The sequence below is a fragment of the Vanellus vanellus genome (assembly GCF_965231255.1).
Source record: "Vanellus vanellus genome assembly, chromosome: 3".
NCBI classification, from domain to species: Eukaryota; Metazoa; Chordata; class Aves; order Charadriiformes; family Charadriidae; genus Vanellus; species Vanellus vanellus.
Window position 1 is genome coordinate 25,241,829 of NC_138907.1, and position 23,659 is coordinate 25,265,487.

The 23,659-nt window shown below is 40.2% G+C and overlaps 2 protein-coding genes across 2 annotated transcripts in view; one reads left to right on the forward strand and one right to left on the reverse strand.

The window, feature by feature from the left end:
• The window catches only part of USH2A (usherin), a gene marked incomplete at its 3' end in the record, with an annotated part of 409,152 nt that extends 409,005 nt beyond the window's left edge, over window positions 1-147 (forward strand). Inside the window, exon 72 of the mRNA XM_082480510.1 lies at window positions 58-147. Coding sequence (XP_082336636.1) covers window positions 58-147 — 90 coding nt within the window. The remainder of the gene's footprint in view (window positions 1-57) is intronic.
• Window positions 148-1,030: 883 nt separating this feature from the next.
• The window catches only part of KCTD3 (potassium channel tetramerization domain containing 3), a 28,215-nt gene continuing 5,586 nt past the window's right edge, over window positions 1,031-23,659 (reverse strand). The window contains exons 3-18 of the mRNA XM_082480511.1: window positions 23,154-23,199; window positions 22,201-22,274; window positions 21,680-21,738; window positions 21,411-21,491; window positions 20,578-20,718; window positions 19,211-19,301; window positions 16,599-16,789; window positions 12,436-12,551; window positions 8,427-8,514; window positions 8,174-8,290; window positions 6,907-7,077; window positions 5,579-5,734; window positions 4,494-4,590; window positions 2,887-3,071; window positions 2,646-2,784; window positions 1,031-2,284 (exon numbers count right to left, since the gene is read on the reverse strand). Coding sequence (XP_082336637.1) covers window positions 1,702-2,284; window positions 2,646-2,784; window positions 2,887-3,071; window positions 4,494-4,590; window positions 5,579-5,734; window positions 6,907-7,077; window positions 8,174-8,290; window positions 8,427-8,514; window positions 12,436-12,551; window positions 16,599-16,789; window positions 19,211-19,301; window positions 20,578-20,718; window positions 21,411-21,491; window positions 21,680-21,738; window positions 22,201-22,274; window positions 23,154-23,199 — 2,335 coding nt within the window. The 3' untranslated portion in view covers window positions 1,031-1,701. The remainder of the gene's footprint in view (window positions 2,285-2,645; window positions 2,785-2,886; window positions 3,072-4,493; window positions 4,591-5,578; window positions 5,735-6,906; window positions 7,078-8,173; window positions 8,291-8,426; window positions 8,515-12,435; window positions 12,552-16,598; window positions 16,790-19,210; window positions 19,302-20,577; window positions 20,719-21,410; window positions 21,492-21,679; window positions 21,739-22,200; window positions 22,275-23,153; window positions 23,200-23,659) is intronic.

Genomic DNA, 23,659 nt, shown 5'->3' on the forward strand with positions numbered 1-23,659 from the left:
ATCTGGTACAGCTTCAGCTTACGCGCTGCTTTTTTTTTCCCCCCCCCTCTCCTACAGTATGTAGATGAAGAAGATCTTGTCAACGTCATCAAAGGCTTCAGCACAGTCACCAAGGAGCACACCACATTCACTGACACCCACCTCTGAAGAACACAGCCACCTTCTCTAGAGAATGGAAAGTGGGTAACTTGCCAAAAGCAGCCTGCATGGACTTTGAGGGAGGGGATACGGCTGCTGTTTCCCTACCCCATGCCCACTAGTTAAACGATACAAGTGTTTGTTGGGAGGGGATGCGGGCGTTAAGTTGGCCTTTTTTACCCTCTCTTTAACTGTATAATAAAAACTGTGTGTTAGCACCGACATCTCAGAAGGGTAAGAGAACAGTTTGAAAATCCCTAAGTCATATGGTAGCGGACAACTGTGAAGGCAGAGGCTCTCATCTTTGTCTCTCATCCAGCTCTCACAGTTGCAAAGGGGTTTGGGGGTGGGGGGGGGGGCAGGGTGTTTGGTAAGGAAAATCTTTTATCTGTCCAAAAACCAACATGTGGCTAAACGGGGCCTTCCTGGCAGGATAGCCATGTCTTCTCCTGGCCTAACAAAGTTCCACCACAAAACTGTGTTCATGCACAGGTGAATAAACAGCAAATAAAGGAATTCTTATGGAGTTGCTTTAACCTTTGCATCCTCTCCCTCCCTCTTCCCCACCCTCTCGCCTCAAGTCTGAAAAAAACCCCCAAGCCATTAATTAGCGCTTTTTCAGAGGCAGAAAATCTCCTAGCCCACTCCCTATTAAACACTTGCTGTCACAGCCTTCCCTTTTGCTTATGTATTACTACTAATCTACAGGCAAAAAAATATGTTCACCACCCACGGTAAACTAGGAGCAAACAGTAAGCAGCCAGTGCAACACAGGTAGGAAATATCGTGTCAAGGCACTTGTAATTGAGAATTATTATACCATGACAGTAAACCTACTCCCATATCCATCTCTGTCCTTTTTCCAGAGAAAGTGACAAGTAAGCCCTCAAGAGACTGCCAGTTCTGTGTATTCTGCCAAGCATATTTTTATGCATGCTCTCAGTCACAATCAGCAAAACCCATCATCTGATACCACACATTTTCAGAAAGCACAAATAACACTCCTCTGGCAATTTATTTGGACTAAGAGGCAAAATAATATGCTATTTTGAATAGCTTTCTCCTTCACCTGCACAAAACATTTCAGATTTCAGACAGCAGCATACAGAGCAAGTATCCCATTCATAAAACAAGACTACAGAGGCAGCCTTGGGAATTAGGCAAAATCCAGCCAAGACAGCAGCAGCTCTGCAGAGCCAATGTGTGGCTGCGTCTAAAAGGCATCTTCCACTAAGCAACCAAGTATTCCTTTAGCACCCTCCCTTCCCCCAAGACAAAAATAATCACAACATATCACATGCCTGATCACGTTTACGCAAGAATGCACAACAATATTTTGGATCAAGTACCGTACTACATTTTGGAGCATTACATAAAGCCACACATTGATGTGAACGACTCTTCAAAGGTTCAGCAGCAGCCAGGTACTTTCTCATAACCTTACAATTTTCATTCTGGGTATCAGAACAAAGTCCCATTCCAGAAACAACCCACAGCGTGTAATGTTATGCCTGCTACCAGCCAGAGGGCACCTGCGCTTCATCTTTGCCGCCAGTCACATTTTCACAAGCCATAGTCTTGGCAGGATGAGTCATTCTTTCGGTGACGTGGTGAAGCAGCTGTCTTCGTAGGCGACGGAGAAGCTGCACCAGGTAATTCAGGCCCACCTTCAGCAAGGACCGGTGCAGAGGCCAGGAGAGGCACCTTCTTCCTTCCCAGGAAGCCAGCTCCTTCAAACCCCATTTTCTTTTTGCTTTCTGCTTTGGCTTCACTTTCCTCCTCTGCTCCTCTTCTTTTGAGATCCAGAGAATTCTCTGGCAGGCGGTGAACCTCTGTACTGGAGCACCCACCTGCATCTGTCACGCCTGCGCCTCGCGCTTCAAGTGCTGTTGTCAGGACTGCCTTCCTCTCAGCTGCACTGCCCTCAGCCGTTGCCTTCCTGGCCTCTGTCTGGCTTGAATTCCCATTTGCAGCAGCTGCCTTTTCTGTTGGGCTTTTGCTGGATAAGTTAAAAGCCTGAAAGTCCCGGTAACTGTGAAAGCTCTCTGTCCGTCTTGCTCTTGCCAATAGGGGGCTTTCTCTGTATGGCCGCACAGAACCATATGTGGCTGTTTCATGGATTGTTTCATGGTGCTGCAATTGGAGGCTTCAAAAAAGAAAACCAACAACCAAAGATAAGAAGAGCAGATGTTAGGCTGAGAATAGCAGCCCGTTCTTCTGAACACCCTGCCTGCACCCACCACTGCAACTCCCACTAAAATAGCAATATACTCATCACAACCCCCACACAAGGGCTTCCAGATCACTTAGTTCTGATCCTCATACGATACTTTAATCCGCACATACTCCTCAATTTCTGTTGGTTTATGTAAGTGCATATAGTTCAGGACACCTAGGGCATGCATTCAGGTGCTCAGCTACAGTGTTCAGGTCACCAAACCCCTCTTTCCCTACCTGAAGGGTAAAACCTTTGGTGTCTGCAGCAGGTGCCACCCTTGCTGACCTACCTGGAATTAGATTCCCGAAGCCGGTTTGGCTGAACTACTGAGGTGGCAGGACTGATGTTGGGTGTGGCACAGCGAGACGTACTCAAGTCACACTGGTCAAGCAACTTGAGCAGCTCTTCCTCTGTGGGGCCGCCAATATCTGAAAGAGACAGCTCTTAGTGCCTGAGACCATTTACCATAGTCACGCACATGTGAGGACAGAAGAAACACCACACCACAGCCCTGGCATAACACAACTTACCTTTGTCTTCACTCTTATTAACCATGTCCATAGCTGTGGTCAGGTCCCACATCTGGATGCTGCCATTTGAATGTCCAGTGAAGAGGTAGCGGCGTGGCCGGGAGCCCATTCTGCTGGATCCTTCACATTCTCGCACAGTGAATGATGAGATGGTAGTGCAGTCAACTGCCTGGATCTCACAGATCCTACAGGAAGAGAACCCCCAAGTTACCAAAACAATTGCACACCAAAACAATTAGCAAGTAAAGTCAGTACTGTTTTCATTTTCTGAGAAGGCACCAAACTTGCCATCAGAAAAAGAGACTTTTCTTCCAGGTGAAATTCTATCCCCCGCAAGATGGGCATGCTGCTCAGCTGCAGACAGTACCTTCCCCCTCGGTCCATCCGAAGTCTTACTACTTTTTTATTTTTATTAGGTAACCTCTGTATGTTCGATGCCCATTTTCAAGGTTTAGAAACCAAAGGCTCTCACAAGAGTGACAGCAACTAGCCCCTACATATGCTAGACACTCTAGGAAACTAACCCACAGAAACAGCACATTTAACCATATAAAAGATATGCAAAAAAATCCAAGGATAAATCAAATATTATCTATACAAATAACTTTTGTCTTATGACAACTGCAATATCACTTGACATGGCAGACCCCCATCATTTGTTTCCCTTTATTTTAGAAGCTTATGTGGGAAGTGAGAGGAAAAGGCCCCTCAAAACTAAGCTGCTAAGCCAGACTCCATCCCAGAACCTGACATATTCTACGTAATTTGTTTTACTGGTCGCTTGTATTGAGCTTTTTATCCAAGAAGTGCCAAAATAAGTCAAAATCTAGCTTGAAGTAAGGAGGAAGGGGAAAAAAAAAAAAAAAAAAAAAGGGCACATCAGTAATCTGCAGAGCTTTTGTCCTCAATTCAGATGCCCATAGTGTTAAGGCATCAACATTTTCACCCAGATTCAAAGTTTTTAGGCAAGAGATGTAAGAATAAGAAGCATAGAACTGAGATGCACCATCTTTTCTGATCTCTTGCCTTCTTCCTAGCCTAACAGGAAGAAAAAATAGCTGTGGTTACTTGGCAACATTTTTTACTACATTGGCAGCAACATAGTAGAATATTATGAAGTCAAGCCCAAGTAAATAATTGTATAGCTGACCTGGAAGACAGTCTCTCAGTTTTACAGGTTCTAATATCTTCAAAGGCAAGTGCAAAGGAAGAGAGAAACTGCTTCCCTGTCTACCTTTGTGAGCAGCATAATCCCTGCCACCAGCAACTTCAGCATTAGTTTTGAAATTTAATGTTAGCATAGTACTATAGCTGAGAGTTACAGATTCTGTAGAGGCACACAAACATTTGTTTTGTGAGCTCAGCAGGCGAGCCATCATGAAGTGAGTCTCTGATACCACATTTTTCAAAATGCCATTTGGCTTCCAGGTTATAGTAAGAGAACTCTACTTAATGATCTACTAACACACAAGCTAGAGTTCAGCCAGAGCTGTCAAGCACATTAGAAGCTTGCTAAGTGTAACTGCCTGCATCCGCAAGGGATAGGAGACCGTGCCATCTGAACTGTCTTGCTCCTTTCCCACTTAAAACTCTATACATGGAGGTACCTTTTCCCAGTTGAAGACAGCCGTACAAACAGCTTATTAGTGATGGGGACAACTTTTTGGATAAAAACCTGTTGATCATCACGTTCACCAAAGGGTCCTAGAGAAAAAAAAGAAAGATTGTTTGTTTCAATTCCCCCACCCTCTTTCCCACCCAGTCCTGAAGACCCAAACTCATATTAGTATGACCACCGCAATTTTAAAGCATCAGGACCAGGGAACCAAAGACGACTAATAGCTAGAAAAAGCCATCCGATAGTTAGAAGCCTCTACAGATACAAATTGTTTTTTTTCTTCTGTTTTAAAGGACCCCCATTCTTCAAGTTTCCTGCATGTTCCTGGAGGAATTAGTATGTCAGTACAAACCCTACATTAGGCCTGTATAATAACAATAAGTACTTTCTTATTTTGCAGCTCCTAGATGTCTAAAGGCTTAATCAGATTTCTTGCCATAGTACAGACCCCACCCTGTGTTCACAGGGCATCCTACTCATCAAAGGTTCATTTGCAAGACTCAGACCGCAAAGGAATCTAGACTACCTGTCTACCCATATGGGTAGACATTCATTCAGTATCTTGCTTTAGCAATGTGCTAGCACCATTTGCCTCTGCAGTTTCAAGACTTCAGTAAACTTGTCACAACTTGTAATTAATTTAAGAATTTTTCACACATGCATGATTTAACCCTGACTGAACACTGAACTGGAATTTGCAACAGACCCAAACCTTGCTGTGCTCATCTGCTTTAATACAGTCTCCTGTGCTTTCTGTCATTCTCTAGTTAAACCAAAAGTGAAATGCTACATCAGTTTGCTCAAGGAAAAGGTATAGTATCTGTGTTTGAAAGTTTTTCCTCCCTTTTTCTCAACTTCAGAGTAAGCCCTTACTGTACCTTACTGTACTCACTCTGTACAGCCTAAGTAGTGAGTATTTCCAGGTGAATCTTACAGATGACCCCTGCCATCTTTTCAAGGGGAGAGCTTACACCCATCAGCTGACCTGCATGTTATAGGGTTGAAGGTCTGTTAAACCTTTATGAGGCCAGTGAAGGTACAGGCTCAGCACAGTGCATTTGAGAGACATCCTACCAATGTCATTTCCAGAACAGTAACTGCCATGACTCTCTGCTTCCTCCAGGGATAAGATTTTGAACGATGCAAGAGGTGTTGAGCCTGGCTGAGTTGAAATCATGCCCCGGAACCGAGTCACAGTCCATGTCCGTACATGGTTGTTATCAGCACAAACTAGAAAGGAAAAGATGTATAATAACATTTATCAAGGATGACAAGACTTTTGAGATAAACTTCTCTAATGATTTCTATATGATAGCTTTTCAAGATTGAGCGATCAAGCAGAATTTAGTCAGTGTCAGGTCACATAGCATCCCCAGACAATTATCTAACAATCTACAAATTGTTGCTGATGTCCTGTTCTCTATTAGTTTTGTCTCTTCCCTCAGAAATTCAAGAAACAAACTGAGACAGGTGGAACACAACATTAAGTTCGGACTGAGTCAGCACCAGTAGCCTAGAGCACACTTCAATCCTCTGCGTGCAGATGCTAGGACAAGACATGTCATGAGAGCAGCCTGGCAGCAGAACCCTCATCACACAACAGTGCTCTTCTATTTCATTCATCATTTACTCAGTTTTCTACATACAGATGTGCCCTTTCCTGGCACTGAGGGTTTAGCACCAAGTTGCAGGGGAACAGATGACCTCTAGATTGTTTGTTTGCAGTATAACTGGATACCATATTTCCTGTTCCTTTTTTAAAAAAATTGGGGTAGCAGCAGAAAGTAAATCTGTTCTCTGCCATGTCCTAGTTGCTGGATTCTGGGTGAAATAGATTCTGACAGAGGGAGGAGTGATTGCATCTTCCCTGAATCCTGAGAGTAAAATAGGATAAACAGGATAGCACAACAAACACTGTGAGACTGCTGAGAAAAGAAGAAACAGACAGCCCTTTGAAGCCATGGGAAGGCTTTTTCTAGGGCCCAAGAGGAGATGCAGCAAAAAGTGCAGCAACCCAGAAAGCTCCTGAAAGGCTGTTAAAAAAAGACAAGTCCTAAAGGACCTGCCCACAACAATAAGACATGACAAGGATACATTTGTTTACAAACCCTTTTATTTCCACAAATGGAAACCTTGGAATAAGGCACAAATGATGGAGTTAGTTGTTCCAGTATCTGGTCAAATAAAACCTAGGCCTTTTAACTGCTAAAGGCTTTGAAGAATGTTTACTTTAAGAAAGAAGATCCAAGCCAATCTAGCCCCTCCTCCGCCCCCAAATCTGTCCAACTCCTTTCTATCACATGTGGGAACAATGCAAGTTAAAGCAATGCATACAAATACTTCATTGCTCAGAAAGAGGGGAGAACCACCAACACAAATTTGTGCACAGAAAAGAAGATTACCTGAAACAAGGTGTTTCTCTGAGAGCATGATCTTTGTAACAGGACTTCGATGAACTGTGAAAGTCTGAAAGAGCTGAGGCCCAGACCCAACTGTTTCAGGGTGCTGTACGATCACCCTCACTGCTCCAGAGCTGGTCCCATACGCAATCTCAATCCAATTGCCACTTACACCTAAAGCAAGCAAGAATGCAGTTGTTCCCCCCAGGAATGAAAGCTTCTCCTACTGGGGCCAGGGAATGAGGCAGCAGAAAACAGCATTTCCAAGCTTCCACAGTAAAACAGATATTTATTTTAAACCCTATTTACTCATTTTCCCCATGAACAGAGGGGACATTTTACCACTAAAAAACCCAATGTTTGTTCAATTCCATACCACACTCTTCAATACTGTCTTAACAACAGCCTTCTCACCCATTCTCTCCCCCCTCCTGGAACCGAAAGAAGAAATAGATAAAGTCATATGATCAGATATTTTGGCACTCCTCAGAGTGATGTGGTCAATACGTGCCACATACCATTTATTTTTCTGCCTTAGTGGGAAGCAAACGGGAAAGCAAGGAGGAGCAGGGAGGACTATAGGTAAAAAGTCAACGTGGTATCAATATAGTTACGCAAGTAACCACTTTCTCCCAGTTTGCTTTTTTAGGGGGTTTTACTTTGGGGTTTTTTTTGTTTGGTTGGTTTGGTTTGTGGTTTTTTTTTTGTTTGTTTGTTTTTTTTTAATTTAAGAGATACCTGCACTGTGATTACAAAAGGGTGTACAGACACAACAGCTAAGCATGACTCCATTGCATATGGAAATGGTTTTTAGTGTATTGGTTATAAGATTAGACACAACAGCAAGGTTGTCTCTCCCCCAGTTCACCACAAATTACTTCAGTGAATCCAATCCATAATTCAAGTGCATATCTTGTGTAAAAGGCTCAAAACCAGCAAAGGTACATTATGCACAAGCATTAATAAATGATGCATTATATTATTACATTATACATTAATGTATAATGCACGATGCACAAGCATTGCACACATACATATAAGTACATGTATCTATTTATAGATGTACAGATGTAAGGGGAAACAATTACACCTAGTGTTCATCATTCATTTGAAGATGATTAAAATCAAGAAAAATTCATAGTTTGTCAAGAGCTACTTTGTCTGCTTCAGCCCTGCTATGCAGCAATACAAAAAGCCCATTCAGAAAAAAAACTCAAACAACTACATCTGTAACAGACTCTCACTGAAGAGACAGTGATAGAATACTGACTTGTTTTAGGTGTGAGGTAGACACTGAGCGCTGTTATAGCATCATTGGATGGATCATGGTACAATTCTGTCACTAGAAGATCATTGTCTTTCATTCGCAATGGGAACTTCTGCATGTCTGTGGGGAAGAGACATTTGTTTATTACTTTGTATAGACAGAGTTATTCTGATGCAACTTAGAGCAATTAAAGAGTTTAAGAACAAAGCTGCTCAGTACCACCTCCTTTTTATTCCGCCCTGCCTCCATTCCTTACCTATATAGTAGATAGAGCCGTTGTTACAGCCCAGAAGCAGAAAAGACCCAGCAGTATCATAGCTTGTGATGGGAACAACATCCTGAACCTAGTGTAAACAGAAAGGAAAAAAATAAAAATAACCAAATCAAGTAGTTAGGTTGCTACTTTCTCAGTCTTCAGACATTTTCAGTACATTTTGTTGAAGAACACCTAAGTTTAGTACTGGTCTGAAGCTGTTGTGCACGTGCTCACATATACAATGGCATTTTTGAAGTACTGCTGGTAGATTATATTCCTCTACGAAACCAGATCTTAAGTCATGGATTTCAGCAGAAGTATGCAGACAAGTTAGAGCACAACTGCTCTGGAAGATCCTTCTCCATGTGAAGGCATAAAGCTTAGAGCATTGCAGCTAAACCACATCTTCAAAAGAAGATTTTTTTCCCCAATGTGTAAAATAAGCATACTTCACACTTTTTGTCCTATCCCTTCTTCCCTTTCCGACAATTCCTTAAGAAGTTGCTGGGCAAAGGAACTAGATGTTGCCTCTCTAAGCCTTCCTTTACCCCCAGTTCTTGTGTTCCTCTGCCAGCCTCTATGGTGATCTTAGCCTCTAGCAGACATATAATAAGGGGGAAAAAAAAAATAATAATCTTGTCCCACTTCCAATACTTATTCACACCAAGTAACCTGGAAGGCAGCATTGTCATATTTTACTTACTGGTCTACACCTTAAGGTGAGGGATTAAGAATGCCCTCTTTTTTCCCCTCTAGGATCAAAAGGAGTGCTTGTCCCCTCCTCAGGTGGAACAGAGATCACAAACAAAGGAAAAGTTTAGGGGATCATACCTAGGATAAGCTTTCTCAAGCAATTCTTTTTTGCTTCAGCCCTGAGGAAAAAAAAGCCAAAAGCCATTTTATCCAGATCTCTCAAAAATGCATGAAGTCGTAGCATTTTTCCTGTACTCCATATGCTTCAATCAGTGCACTTAACGGACACTGAATTCATGGAAATTTCAACTAAGTTCTCATTTCTCTCTGACCTTCCGATTGCTTCAGAGACTTGCAAAATTATTTCCAAATACCTACAATGAACCTGTTGGATAAATGCAAAGCAAAGAAAACTTCCCCACACCCCAGGGAGCTAACACTCTAAACCAGTACCAATTCCTAACCCAAGGATAGTCTGTAAGCGCCGAAACCATATTCTAAGTGTATCCCTCAGCCTTACAGAGAAGGCTGCAACATGAATACAGCTTCTGCGTATTTTCCAGGCGAGGTGGGGTGGGAAGGAGGGGGAAGAGGCACTTTCCCTCTTTTCTTTTAAAGAATTACCCCTCTCACTTATGTTCACCCGTAATTCAGCACAGATCCAATGCTAAAAATAAATTGTTCTTGGAAAGCACTTGGATTTTCCCTGTATAAGTGATGACTGAATGACCTGGCAAAGGATCCTTTCCAATTACTGTAAAGAATTGCTATTCTTATCTCAATGCTTTCACATAGTACTTTTTCAGATACAGCTGTTTAACTACCCTACCCTCTCCACAGTCAAATTCATACTAGATTTAATTAAATAAGGTACCTAAGGATCTGGGCCACAGAATTTATTTTCTAAAGATTTATTTTTTTCCAGACTACTTTAAAGTAGTAGTAGAAGAGCAGAAAGGCAAGAAACTAAACTGAGTCTGGGCATCTAAGAGTCTGTGGAGCAAGCTGCAGTGTGCTCCCTGGTTCTGTGGATCAAAGGCATACACAAAAACTTTCCCATCTTCAAAAAGTTTACAAAACTAATGGAGGTAGAGGCAACCTATTAACAGATATACCACTTTACTCATCACCTTGCAGAACACATAACAACCGCAAGGAGAGGTCTGAGCAAGAGGATCTACAATGCTGCCAACAGCAGAGACTGACTGAGTCAGAGAGACCATATAAAACAAGGAGACTCCCTCCTTCTGCAGCAGAGATAGCTATACACAGCGCCACTATACAACAGTCACCGGTAGTGAGAATCCTCGCTTCTCAGACTAGTTTTTCCTGTCATAACCTATTGCTTTACGTTACTTTTCATGCTATAACACTAAATATTCTGCTTCCTTTAAGCTCTCCTATACCAAGGATTTAATTACTGATGTATCTAGCACCCACAACCTCTTCTCCTTGTTGCATGCAACTGAAACATTGCCAGAGGAATAAGCACTAGGGAAACCACCTCAGCTAGTCTGCTCAAATCTCCAAGATGGGAAGAAGATGCCAGAACCAATTAGAGGCAGAAGTCAGACTTACATCTTCAGGGTGTAACATATCAAATACATAAAATGACAGTGTAAGGAAGGATAGCTTTACACAAACTAAGCCTCCTTAAAGTAGAACTTAGAAAGGCATCAGGAAAGCAAGCCTGAAAGGAAACAAAGTTCTTGGTCTGAAATGGAGCACTGGCACATTCTGTTCCTCAAAACCTCTCTCACTGCAGCAAGTATGATTACATCCTAAGTCCAGAGCTATGGGCAACGCATCAAAAGCAGTTACACAAATATCATATATTCTCATGAGGACTTTGAAGATCAGAGGTACAACCGTGCCACTTGAAGGGAGATGAAGATCTATAGGAAGATGGTTTTTTTAGTCCTCACTAACAAAAGAGCCTCAGGTACAGAAAAGCTCCTTGAAACTGGTTGGATTTGAGTTTTTTTTTCCGTTTGTTTTGGGTTTCAGTTTTTGTTTCCTGTTTTGGTTTTGTTGTTTTGGGAGTTTTGGAGGGTTTGTTGTTGTTGTTGTTTGTTGGGTTTTTTTTGTTTTTTTTTTTTTTTATTTTTTTTTAAGGGAGCTATTCTCATCCTCTAATAAAAAAATAAAATTAGAAAGCCAAAAAAATTGGGTTTAGGACATCCTGGCGTATAATCCCCTCCTAAAGATTTTCTACTCTTCAATAAGAAATGCTTGCACCAAAGACATAGTCAGTCAAACTGCGGAACTATTAATGTGATCAGAAAGATTTCTGTGGCTCCCCCCGCCCGCCGGAAACAAAGATGAACGGGACATCGGTTTTTATTCCTTATGACTTGCTCCTTTAGAAAATATTGTCAAATGCCAGCTTGTCACGTAACATTTAGTTGTCTCTTAACAGAAGATTTTGCAAGGCATCAATAGAGCTTTAAATAATGTTTTGTTTAATTCAAGACCATACTAACACGTCTGTATCTGCTGCAGCAGTACTATCCCATGCTTATTATCTGTGTTATTTGTTAGCAGTACTGTCACTTAGGGGTTGAATGAGAACTTAGTCAGCAAACAGTGCAGCAGCCTCAGGTCAGTTCTGCCTCTTGAGATTTGCAAGGCAATTTGGGGATTTTTATTGCATCCAGGTTTTGTGCCACAAAGATGTACATCTGGCTGTGTTACAAGCTTTGTTACTCACATGAATGCTCGTCTGTTTTCACAGACTCATACAGACTCCAAGGATCTCTCTATTTAATATGCATTCTGACAACAGGAATAAAGTCAGTGCAGCCAGATGCATCCACATGCAAGACAGACATCTTTAAAGCACCACGTATATTTCTGCTGAAGAAGAGTCTCCCATTGTAAAACAGCTTTTGATATCCTCAGATACCAGACTGCATTCTTAACTTTGCTTCTTCTTCTTTCAGGCGGTACAGAAATTGCTGTCACACATTCTCCCCCCCCCTTTTTTTTTTATTTCGTATGATCCTCGTGAATTTTTACAAAGTTAGTAATCCACAAGGAAGTTTAAATATATACACACACTTGACATTTATTACTCCAAATCACACCACGTCCTTTTATTTGAAAGCCTAAAAAGCATGCTTGGTAGTACCACCAAACAATTCAACATTCTGCTCGCAATACTCAGATACCTAGGTGGAAAACTCCATAACACAAGTCAGGGCTGAAAACCCTGTGACAAGCATTTCATACATGCTTTTAGATTATTTTATTCTCTTTTTACTAGAAAGACGTACCAATTTACTAAAAGTGATGCAGAAAATTGAATTGAACATACCTGCCAATGCTGAGTCACAGCATTCCACACTCCCACCTTCCCTGTATGGCTTGTAGCCACCAATTGGTTGCCGATGAAGAAGAGAGCATCTACAGGGACTCCAAGACTGAACACTCCTATAAAAAATGAAAAGTCTATGAAGGTCATCTAAAATAAAGAGAAAAAAAACAGTAACAATGGAATCTCTCCACTATTATCCTATGTCACATCTATTACAGTAGCAAGTAAAAGAACAGCTAAAACTGGGTTTGCACTGTGCTAGGTGAGGTACCATTCAAGCAACAAACCGGGTTCCATTAAACTAAATGGCAGCATGATGTCATCTCTGCTGATGCAATCATTACTTGTGAAGAAAGGAGGCAAGGGAAGGAAGAAGAGCCCATGCAAAATATGCATTCCTTATTTTTCTACAACCATCAAGTTTTCAAATGGCTTTATACATACTAAGGCATTAAAAAAATAAATAAATAAAAATCCAATTAGAGCAAACAGGATTTTTTTTTGTTGTTTTGTGTTTGTTTTTTTTTTTTTCTATCTGTGACTACTGAGGGTCACTTAAGAAGCAGTAATTTCGTGGGTTTTGCTAGACAGACTAACTTATGCCAGACTAGTTTGTAATTACCTTTTAAAGCATTACAAGTTCTCACCGCCTTTTTTTTTTTTTTTAAAGTCCAATCAAATAGATGTAGTCTGAAAACATATTTTAGAAACCTTTAGAGCTTCCTAGTCTCATCATAGATCCAATATGAGTATTTTTAATTGAACTGCAAACTTGGATGGAATACTACATTTTGTGCTATTTATTGTACCATGTATTTAAAAGTTACAGCAAACTAAAGAGGTCCGAGATAATTTCCATGTTTGCCAGCTATGAAGGCCAGCAAACTGGCCCTGAAGTAACTCAGTTCGTATGTAATTCCAGGCTGTTTTACTGCCTGGTAAGTACAAAAGTCATTACTACTGGGGATACATTACACTACCAAGTGTCAAGCTTCACTCACAAGTTTCCTATACTGCTCACTCTACATATTTATATCACTTCTCACTAATAAAATTTAACTGCAGCAGACAGATGTCTTCAAAACAAGAGTATCCAATAGCTGGAAAATTTCACAACATTGTTTTGAACAAATTCAAATGAACAGAGTGACATTTCCAACCACAAAGCAGCCCTCTGTTACAATCCAACAAGGAACCTCAGGAAGCTCAATATATACTTATGTTTTAATTAGGATGCTAAACTGTTTTCCAGGGCACAGTACAATCATTCGATGCAGATGAGATTCAGCAGTACAGGGCACATGAAAAAGGCAATAATAAAAAATCCACAGAAACAACTAGAATTGATTACTCCAGAGAAGGATGAGGTTCAAGGAAATCAAGGGAGACAGCTTGAATGGTCTGGAGGAATTTGAAGTGTCAGTCCTGCTTAGGCTCAACAATCTTGAGACGCATCCACAGGGGAGACAATGCTATACGTAATGACAGGCTCTTGTCTTAAGGGTCCCTCTCAGTAAAATACTGCTTACAGCAGCCATCCAGCAGCAGTGTCTTATGTAAGTAATATTGAAAGGAAAGAGAACGCTCTGGGAGAGCTCTATCACAAAGATGCCAGCCCACACAATTTTCTGAGGATGGTATCGCCAGGCTCCAACGACTGTTTGGAACAAGTAGTGTCTTTCAGAAGATTATAGCAATGTACTATATCTCTAACACAAAGGAGGACTGCAAGCATTTGCCCCTACAAAGAAACAAGACAGCTATATTCAAGTTATTACTATTTAACACAAGCATATCTTAGTTTTTTTAAATGAAGTAGCATGACCTATTATCCAAAAAGAAGAATAGTACGTTTTGTTCCACATTAGTCAGACTAAAGATTCAATCCTGTAGGCACTTTCTCTCTGCTCCTTCCAGCCCCAAGTGGCATTTCCTTTGTTTCATAAAGTCCCTTCGAGGCAGTACAGCCTGTTTAGCAAAAGTGCTTCCTTCAGTTTTGTTCCCATGTTCAGTCGTAGTCTGAGCTACCAGAATGTTATGATATTTTAGAGGCTTTATTTAAAGTAAAAGTCCACTTACAGGTTTTGCCTCTCTTTGCACTTGATTTCCAGAAATCTGAGATGCTGCTTCACATATCCTATTGCAAATCCCAAGGTAACACAAGCAGCTAAGTCAAACCAGAAAAAGCAGGAGGAATGTAATAGCTCAGTGCTTAAAGCAATGCCTATTACAGGAGTACAGCTGTCACACCATTTCTTCCCTGCCTTTAAGATTTGGTCAAGGAGAGCATAACAGAAGAAAAGGCTTCTCAAGTACAATATTTACTCCCTGTTTAATAGAGATATTTCACATTCAACTTAGACACACATTTCAGTTTTTTGTTGTTTTGCTTTTTTTGGTTTTTAACGCAATGAAACCTTTTCTGTTTTGCTGACCATGATTAGATACAAGAACTCTATAAATCACAACTAAAAGAGCAGTATACAGCTGCACTATCTCATGCAAGACCTTTGTCTTTCCCCATCTTCAAATCTCACTTGGTGCTTTCACTTATTCAAGCATGAAAAAAAGCAACAGCCATTAACATAGCTAGAAATTGCCTGAGCATCTTTCAAGTAAGCTCTTCCTTTAAAGGCACATGGATCAAAACTTGAATTTGGTTATTTTGACTTTAGTTAATGACCACTTTCTCATGCCTTCAACTGTGGTGATACATCTAATAACAAATCAACTCAGCATAAAATTTCAGAGAAAAGTGGCCATATAAGGAGATTGCTGTCATACTTTGTTAGCAGTATGCACTGCCAGAGGAAACAGATATTACTGTCATAATAGTGGCGATTCAAACACCAGGTATTAGGCTAGAGAAGTTCCTAATAACGCTCCCTTCACTGCCTCCCAAACTTGCCCTGTATTTGAACAGTAGCTAGTCAGACAAGCCATCAGATCAGTACCAAGGAATATTTACTGCTGAAAATTTCTTGCTATTTCTAAAGCCTCCCTAATTGTGTATCCTTCAGGGCCAAGGTGTACAAACAATAATGTCAACCAGAAAAGGAAGGTGAAAGAAAACATACCTCCCCTGATGAGCAAGGCTGGCAGACTGGTAACAATGGACAAGGAGAAAGGTGAGGTACTCAACTTTTTTGCCTCAGTCTTTACTGGCAAGCTTTCTCCCCACACCTCTTGAGTGGATGGACCACAAGGCAGAGACTGGGGGAGAAAAGTCCCTCCCAATGTAAGAGATCAGGTTTGTGACCACCTGAGGAACTTGAACATAGAGAAATCCATGAGACCTGATGAGATGCATCCCAGAATCCTGAGGGAATTGGCTGATGTAGTTGCCAATCCACTCTCCACGATACTGGAAAAAGGGAAACATTATGCCCATTTTTAAAAAAGAGTAGAAAGGAGGACCCTGGGAACTACTGACCTGTCAGCCTCACCTCTGTATCTGGGAAGATCATGGAACAGATCCTCCTTGAAGCTATGTTAAGGCACATGGAGGACAGGAAGGTGTTTCAAGACAGCCAGCATGGCTTCACCAAGGGCAAGCCCTGCCTGACCAACCTAGTAGCCTTCTATGATGGAGTCACTACATCAGTGGACAAGGGAAGAGCTATGGATGTCATCTATCTGGACTTCAGTAAGGCCTTTGACACAGTCCACCACAACATTCTTCCCTCTAAATTGGAGAGGTATGGGTGGACTGATCAGTGGATGAGGAATTGGTTGGATGGTCGCACCCAGAGGGCAGCGGTGAATGACTTAATGCCCAGATGGAGATGGGTGACAAGTGGTGTCCCTCAGGGGTCCATATTGGGTGCAGTACTGTTTAATATCTTCGTCAATGACATAGACAATAGGATTGAGTGCATCCTCAGCAAGCGTGAGAATGACATCAAGCTGAGTGGTGCGGTTGACATGCCTGATGGACAGTACGCCATTTATTATTCATCATCTTGTTTTTGAGAGAGGTCTCCTGTAGCATGACAGAGAAGTAAGTTAATATGTTCCAATACGTTGCTTACTATAGCTTGTTTTGTCACTTTGTGAAACTGATTACCAAACCCTGCTAATCATACATACCTCAAAACAACATCACAGACTTCTTTCCAGTTAAACACACACAAAAAAGATAAATCCCAAGCAATTATAGTTACCAATTTCACTGCCACTACCACCATCTTGAATGCTCCACAAGATTATGCTACTCTCCGAGGCAACTGCAACCATCTTATCCTTGTCTCCATGCGGTCCTCCAACCACCTTAGCGTTGAGGGCCACTCGCTCAATTGTCCAGTCCAGATAGGGACTCGTGAACACCTGCTGCCACCCGGATGATTCTTTAATTCTGGAAGGACAAAGGAGGGAACAGTGAGCAGAGGTTAGAGGTTCAGATAAAGACATCTCAGTCTACACCTGAACCAATGCGCATGATCCAGCCAAAAGCCTGGGCTAGTAAAATGCTAGAGAATGAAGTTCAGCATAAGACTTTAGAAGAAATCTCTATTAATTCCCAGAGGCAAGGTGTCTTAAATATCATGCAAGACACCCAATCATGCTGTAGCATAAAGCTCTGCTATCTAGTCACATTTTCTGTTTAGGGTATACTGTAAACAGACTATACAGAATTGACTATAAGCTTTATTTTTAGAGAATCATTTGCCTGTGCAATTTTAAAGACTTACATAATGCCAGAAAAGCACAATTCATCTGATTTAATTTTAGGCAATAATTTAGATACTTTGCAACTGAGCTAGACCACAGTAAATCTAAGCAGTTAAATTATGTAAATGTTAACACGGAAAGCAGAAACATACGTATAGTACTTTTTGCCATTCTTTCAATTCAGCATTGCATCCTGCCTGGAGATAAAGCGCCACAGATCATTGCTCTACCCATAGAGCATGCAGAAGAAATTGTAGTAAAATGACTTAAGACCAGGATTGCAATATCCATATGACTTTAAATGCAACCAAGACATTCTCACAAGCTTCATTATCAAGTTTTGAAGACTTCTGCCATACTTTAAAGGGAAAAAAATACTATCTTTAGGACGCACTGTGCTTTGCTGTAGTTTTTTACTAAAATAATTACCTTAAGTATTTACATAATACCTGTTACAAGAAGCATAAAAGAAAGTCACAAAACTAAATATCTGAATATATTTCATTTCTTACTGCATGGGATTCACTGTCCAGTCCACTACAAATTACCACTGACTTTGAGAAGTGATTCTGGCTAGAATTCAGACGTTCAGTTGTTACACTAAAATAATCCTGACAAGAATCTTAAAAATCACATCACTTGACTGCAGCATAGTAGTATAAGCAAGCTATATTAAAATTTGTGAGTAGAGGGAAGTATTTTTAAGTGTATGCTGTCTGCTCAAACACTAGACAGTCAAAAAAAGTCTGGGCAAATTCACTTAAACAGACAGGTACTAAGATGCAGCAGAGAGGTGAAAAAACTGTTAACCAAAGCTGTACAAGAGCAGAACGGAGGAGGGAAAAATTCCACCACTGTATTCCTAGAGTTCCTGCAAGTTCCAGAAGAAAAAAATATTTGAATCAAGACAAAACTGCTACCCTGAGTCACTATGAAGAAAAGCAGCATTTTAAATTGGCATATTGACCTCTGCCTTCTTTCAGCAACAATCCAAGTTTGACATGCTTCATCAAAGGCATCACTAATGACTTAAGTTCAGCGGTAACAAGTCTCATTAAGTAGATTACCAAGCAGGAATGAGGCAGAATCTTTCACTTAAGTGAGCTAGCATCCCAGGAAAACAGTCAGAGATAAAATGCTAAGGAGGGGACAATTAGCACAAAGACGATTGCATATCATTGCCTCTGTCTCCAGTCAGACCATATTAGGCATAATTGAAAACAAGAACATTAAGTAGAGCAACAGAAGCCACATTTAGTACACATTACAGCAAAACAAATTGCAGTGGTGAATACAAGAAACAAGTTAGATGTGATTTAAGTTACAAAGTTTAAGCAAGTAAATTAATATTCTATATAATAAAAAAGGCCGCAAACTATGGCGTCATCTTGGCAGTAAAGAAAGAAGCTATTCACATTACGCTCTTTGTTCTCCCTTCTGTTTCTGAACCACACTGCAACAGCAGTGTTTTGTTTTGGCAACAGCTCTTGTTAAAACATTACTTTTCATGGAAAAGACAGCCACCAGTTAAGACTACCAGATGTGAACTAAGAACAGCCTCTGTAATATAAAGGCGTTACTTATCTTCACCTGATCTTAACAAATAGCCAGCTTCTTTACAAGACATTTAAAGACATTTTTCAGTCATCCAGGTGAAGTAGCAAGTGCTTAACAGTTCTGCTAAGCCAAAAAAACTGAAGTTTAAAACAAGGTACATCACCTTTGTAGCAAAAATCCATTACCTGTTTCAAGTTCTTTGATAGTCTAACATCACAGACTGTCTTCAAACCCATATAGCAGGAAGAACCTTTTAAATTAATCTTTCCTTTAAAAGCCTGATTTAAAACAGGCTTTTGAAGCAGTTAAATCGGAGTTCGTTACTTTTGCAACAGCATCAAGAATTGAAATCAAAGCAGCAAAATTTGAATTCCTATTAAGCAGTTTATTTGCACAAGCAAAAGTGGCAATTCATATTTATAGGAGCGGACTGAACATCTGTGATCTACTATCATTTCAGAATAAAGCAAACTTTTTGATTTGCTCATAACAAATTATTGGGGTTTTTTTAAGATTCCTGTAACCTGACAAGCAATTATATTCCTACCTGTAGCAAACAGCAAAATGGGCATAGGCTGCTACTATCCAATTGTGGTGGCCAGCTACTATTAGCACTTTCCGTGGGTCCACAGGAAATCCTAAAAACAACAACAAAGCTAAAGTTAGTCAAGTGACGGGTATTAGAAGATAAGCAAAGACATCTAGAACAGGATAGAGCTCTCCGCTAGGATATGCAACAGAAACTTTGATAACAAAGTTTCTCAAGAAACATTTTCAGCTAGATTCTGGTTAGCAATATTACTCCTCACAATCCTTACAACTTTTACAGTTCTTACATGGAAGGAAGACATTTCATCTCCATCACTACAATGTGTTCATAAGGACAAAGAGGGAAGTGCATGCCTCAGTTTTAAAGCCTGCCAAATTGGTAAAAACTTGAGGATTGTTACCAAATAAGAAACAACACTTTATTTTCTATAAGTTCTTTCCAAATGGCAACGCTGCATTATTGTTACAGACTGTTGAACTGAAATTTCCATTATCTCAGGATACCTATAGCTCCTCCGTTTATTACCTAGTGGGAGCATGCCTGTTTCTCATCTATAACTAAATTAGGTTTGGCAGAAGTGTTGGATGGCACTGGAAATCAGTGGTTATGGTACTTCACTGAGTTAGCTCTCTAAAGAACTAACGCCTAAAGACTGCGCCTTCTGTCTCATTTTCCCCAAAACCGCCCGCTTCCAAACCTGCAGCAACTCACAAAGAAGAAACAGCAATTCATATCCAAGGCTTATTTTTATATTACCTGGAAGGATATAGATTGACCTTTTAACATACTCTAGATTTTCCTAACACTGCTACAATTTACATGCTTAGAGCAGAAATATGACACTTAACAGCACCATTTCGCTTGCAAAGTCAAAAGCTGGAAAATTACAGAATTCAAGCCTATCTTATTTACAGTTTTTATATATTTTATATGGAAAGTATTCTGTATAGTCAAACAACTGAAGACTACCTTTACTCTAAAGACTCAACTCTTGCAGGGCAAGACAGGCACCAGGAGCAAGAATGAGGTGCAAGAACAGGAAGCAGGTCTCAAACAAAGACCAAAGAGATGCTGGTCAGTCTGGTTTTTAACATGGCTTTAGCATAGCTTAAGGCATTTGTCTAAGAGGCCACACTAAGACTGCACAAAGAACTTGGATTTGCCTTTCTCCCAGCCTCATGTCCTGATTGTGCAGCAGGGAACCTTAAATACTGTATAGGGAGTAGTGCTTAAGTAAGCGTTCAGCAATTTAAGATCAGGCAAACACAGAATAACAGACAAACCAGAAACAGTCACTTAGTTTTTACTTCCCAGTGACAATCGTCTTTGTAATTTGTTTTGTTTTTAAAACGGACATTCCTCACCTAGCCTGACTGTACCTTCCCCGGTACCAGCAAGTGTAGGTTGGACGCCACCGCCATGAATCTCACTCTCGGAGCTGTTTTGACCAGTTCTAACATCAGCTGGTGGCCCAGCAGTATTATTTATTTTACGGTTGGGAATGCCTGTAAAATAAAACAGATGTTTTGTCCCACTCCATAAAATTTAGCAATATAACAGATATTCACTCACTTTCAAAATACGGGATTAAGACTGGTGCATTCTGATCTAAAGTCTAATTCATCTGCTATAACTATCAGGCAGTATCTTAACACTGAAACAGAAAATGCTCTTGCTCTTTATGTTGACATTCACAATTTAAGGAACTATCTTCAAAAAACTTCTCAACAATTGGCTAGATATCCCCTAGACTTCAGGTTAACACATGAACTGTGTTCATCTACAGAGAAGTAAAAAATCTAACTTATTGTTAAGGAAAGCTCACTTGTGCCGATTTGTCATCTAGACATTGAGCACCTAAAGTAACTGTACCTTCAGAAAGATGAAAGCACTCTAAGTACATTTCAGTAAAATGTTATCAGCATGAAGAACCTCTACTCTAATCTACTACCAAACACAGCCTGCTTAGTATTAACATGCCACCCGCCCCCGTCCAGTACTCTAAAGATGCCATTTCATACAGCATACAGATAAAAGCCTTGTTTTGAATCAGGCCAATGTTCAGTTCCTTAGTCTTTCCATAGGAAAGCCTTCTCTGGACAGTTTGACAGCTAGAGTAACTACTTCGGCCAATCACCCCCACAAACAAAAGTAGTAAGTGACTGCAAGCAACATCAGACCATGAACACAAAAATACCTGGAGGAGGCAAGTAGCCGTGAAAAAGGACACTGCCACAAGATGAGCGTTCCAATTCTTCACATAGTAGCAATCTTCTCACTAAGAAGGAAAAACAGATATGACCATAGCATTCACTTCCTGGGAAACATTACATTACTTCAGACTTACTGATGCAGAAGGTTATTTGAAAATCTTCAGGGTCCCAAATGCCCAGGAGTTGTAAGCGGGTCATTACTATAGTAATAAGTGTGAGATGACCTCATATTTAAAAAAGAAAAAGAAATTACCTAAAGGAGTGATTCCATAGAATTCAGCTTCGTGCCTGAGAACATTAATACTCACTCCCCTGGAGAAATAAAAAACAAAACAAAAAAACTCAAAAAAAAACAAAAAAACCTCAAGAACAGAGCCAGTCAATACCTTGAATGTAAATACTTGCATATAACTAGATATTACACAATATGAATGTCAAGAATTACCACCAAATGTATTTAATATGTTGATGTTTAAGATTTCAAAATTATCTTAATATTAATTATCTTTCATTACAATAAGGATACAGAAACAATAAAGAAACACATTGCCACAAGTGGTTTAAATTACAAGAATCCACTAAAAAAATATAATGCTATTTCTGCCTCCACCACACCATACACATAATCTAAACATGGCACCAGGTCTACCAGGGAGCTAAGTCGTATACTAGGCACCCAACTAGCTGAGTAAAACTGAACAATCCTCATTTGAAAAAGTTTTCTAATGCATCTGATTGAATTAGTTTTCACTTGAAGTACTTAGAACTTCTTACCGTAAATCTAACTCCTTCGTGCGAAGAAAATTTAAAATGGGTGCAAATGCTGCTGGATCTCGATCAATAAATATCTGCAAAGAAAAATCACCGTACTTTTAGCATTATTGTGGAGCAACCACCAACTAAAATGCTTTTTTTTGTGTCAGGATTACTCAACTGCATATGCAATACAATCTTATGAAAATTACCCCTCCCTCTGCAATACAGCATTTAGCAGTTTCTTCTGTTTAAAAAAAAAAGTATACTTTCTGTCTCTGCATTGTCTGTATAATGCAGAATGAGCATAAAAATATACACATCGTTCCAGTCTTGTTTATCTTGGAATGAAGATGAGAACTAAGAAATCCAGAGACGTCACGAATTTTCATGAAAGTTTGGAGACCGTGACATTTGCATAGTTACATGTGTAATACCTTTATTCTGTCCTGAAAATCTTTAAAACTTCACTAGACATAACTAAATTAAATACTCCCATTCTCCCACTCAGTAGCATGAACAGTATTGCAACTAGGCCTTGAGACTATAAGAAAGAGCATAGTGTATTTTGGATCGAATCTAACACCAGAAAAAGAAAATACATGGTGACATTTTGAAATTATTTCAAAGTCCCGTATTTTCCTCCTATTGAAATAAGTGACAAAACATGAACAAAAGGTCAAGTTCAATTGAGCATTACTTCTCATGGACTCTGAAGCAGAAATGGTACTGTCAGCATTTTAAACATAGGCTTCTGCAACACTACTGTTAGGGGTTATGCAATACAACAGTGACAGGGAAAATACTGGCAAAAGCCAAAACAAGTTTTTAAAAGCCCAGGAACATGAGTGTTTTCCATGCTTTTAAGCACAGCTGACTTGCGCAGTCTAACTCCCATCAGCACCCACAGTGAATACTCCTTAGCTGAAAACATAACATTAAATTAATGACTTATGAGCTGATTTATTACTCACAGCACCAGTTTCATCCTTCAGCGTTGAAATTCTTCCACTCAGTAAACTGAAACACAGGAAATCTTTGTTAGAAGTCCCCCAGAAATGGACTAACACAAATACAAGACAGCAACACTCTCAGTCAGTTTGCTCTATTTGTGTATTGTACATTGCATTTTGGTAAAACTATATAGCTGAGCAAAGAAAACTGCCTGCACAAGGCAGAATGCTGGTAAGGGTGAAGTATCAGGCTAAGAGCTGCATCATAAGGACCTTCAGATTCCCAAAGAAAGCAGACACAAGGCCTAGCCTGAAAGGATGTAAAAGTTTTCCCAGGCACCCAGAGAGCTGCATAGTTTGTTACAATCTAGTAAATCTGTAAAAGCTGCTGAAGTAAAAAGGAAGCGTAAGCAATCCACTCCGCAAGGACTTACTGGGCAAGAATGGGGTGGACGAAACTTCAAAGTTTCTCTCCCATCACATCAAAGTTCTCTTGCTCCAGATCAGTAGAAAACACAACACCAAAA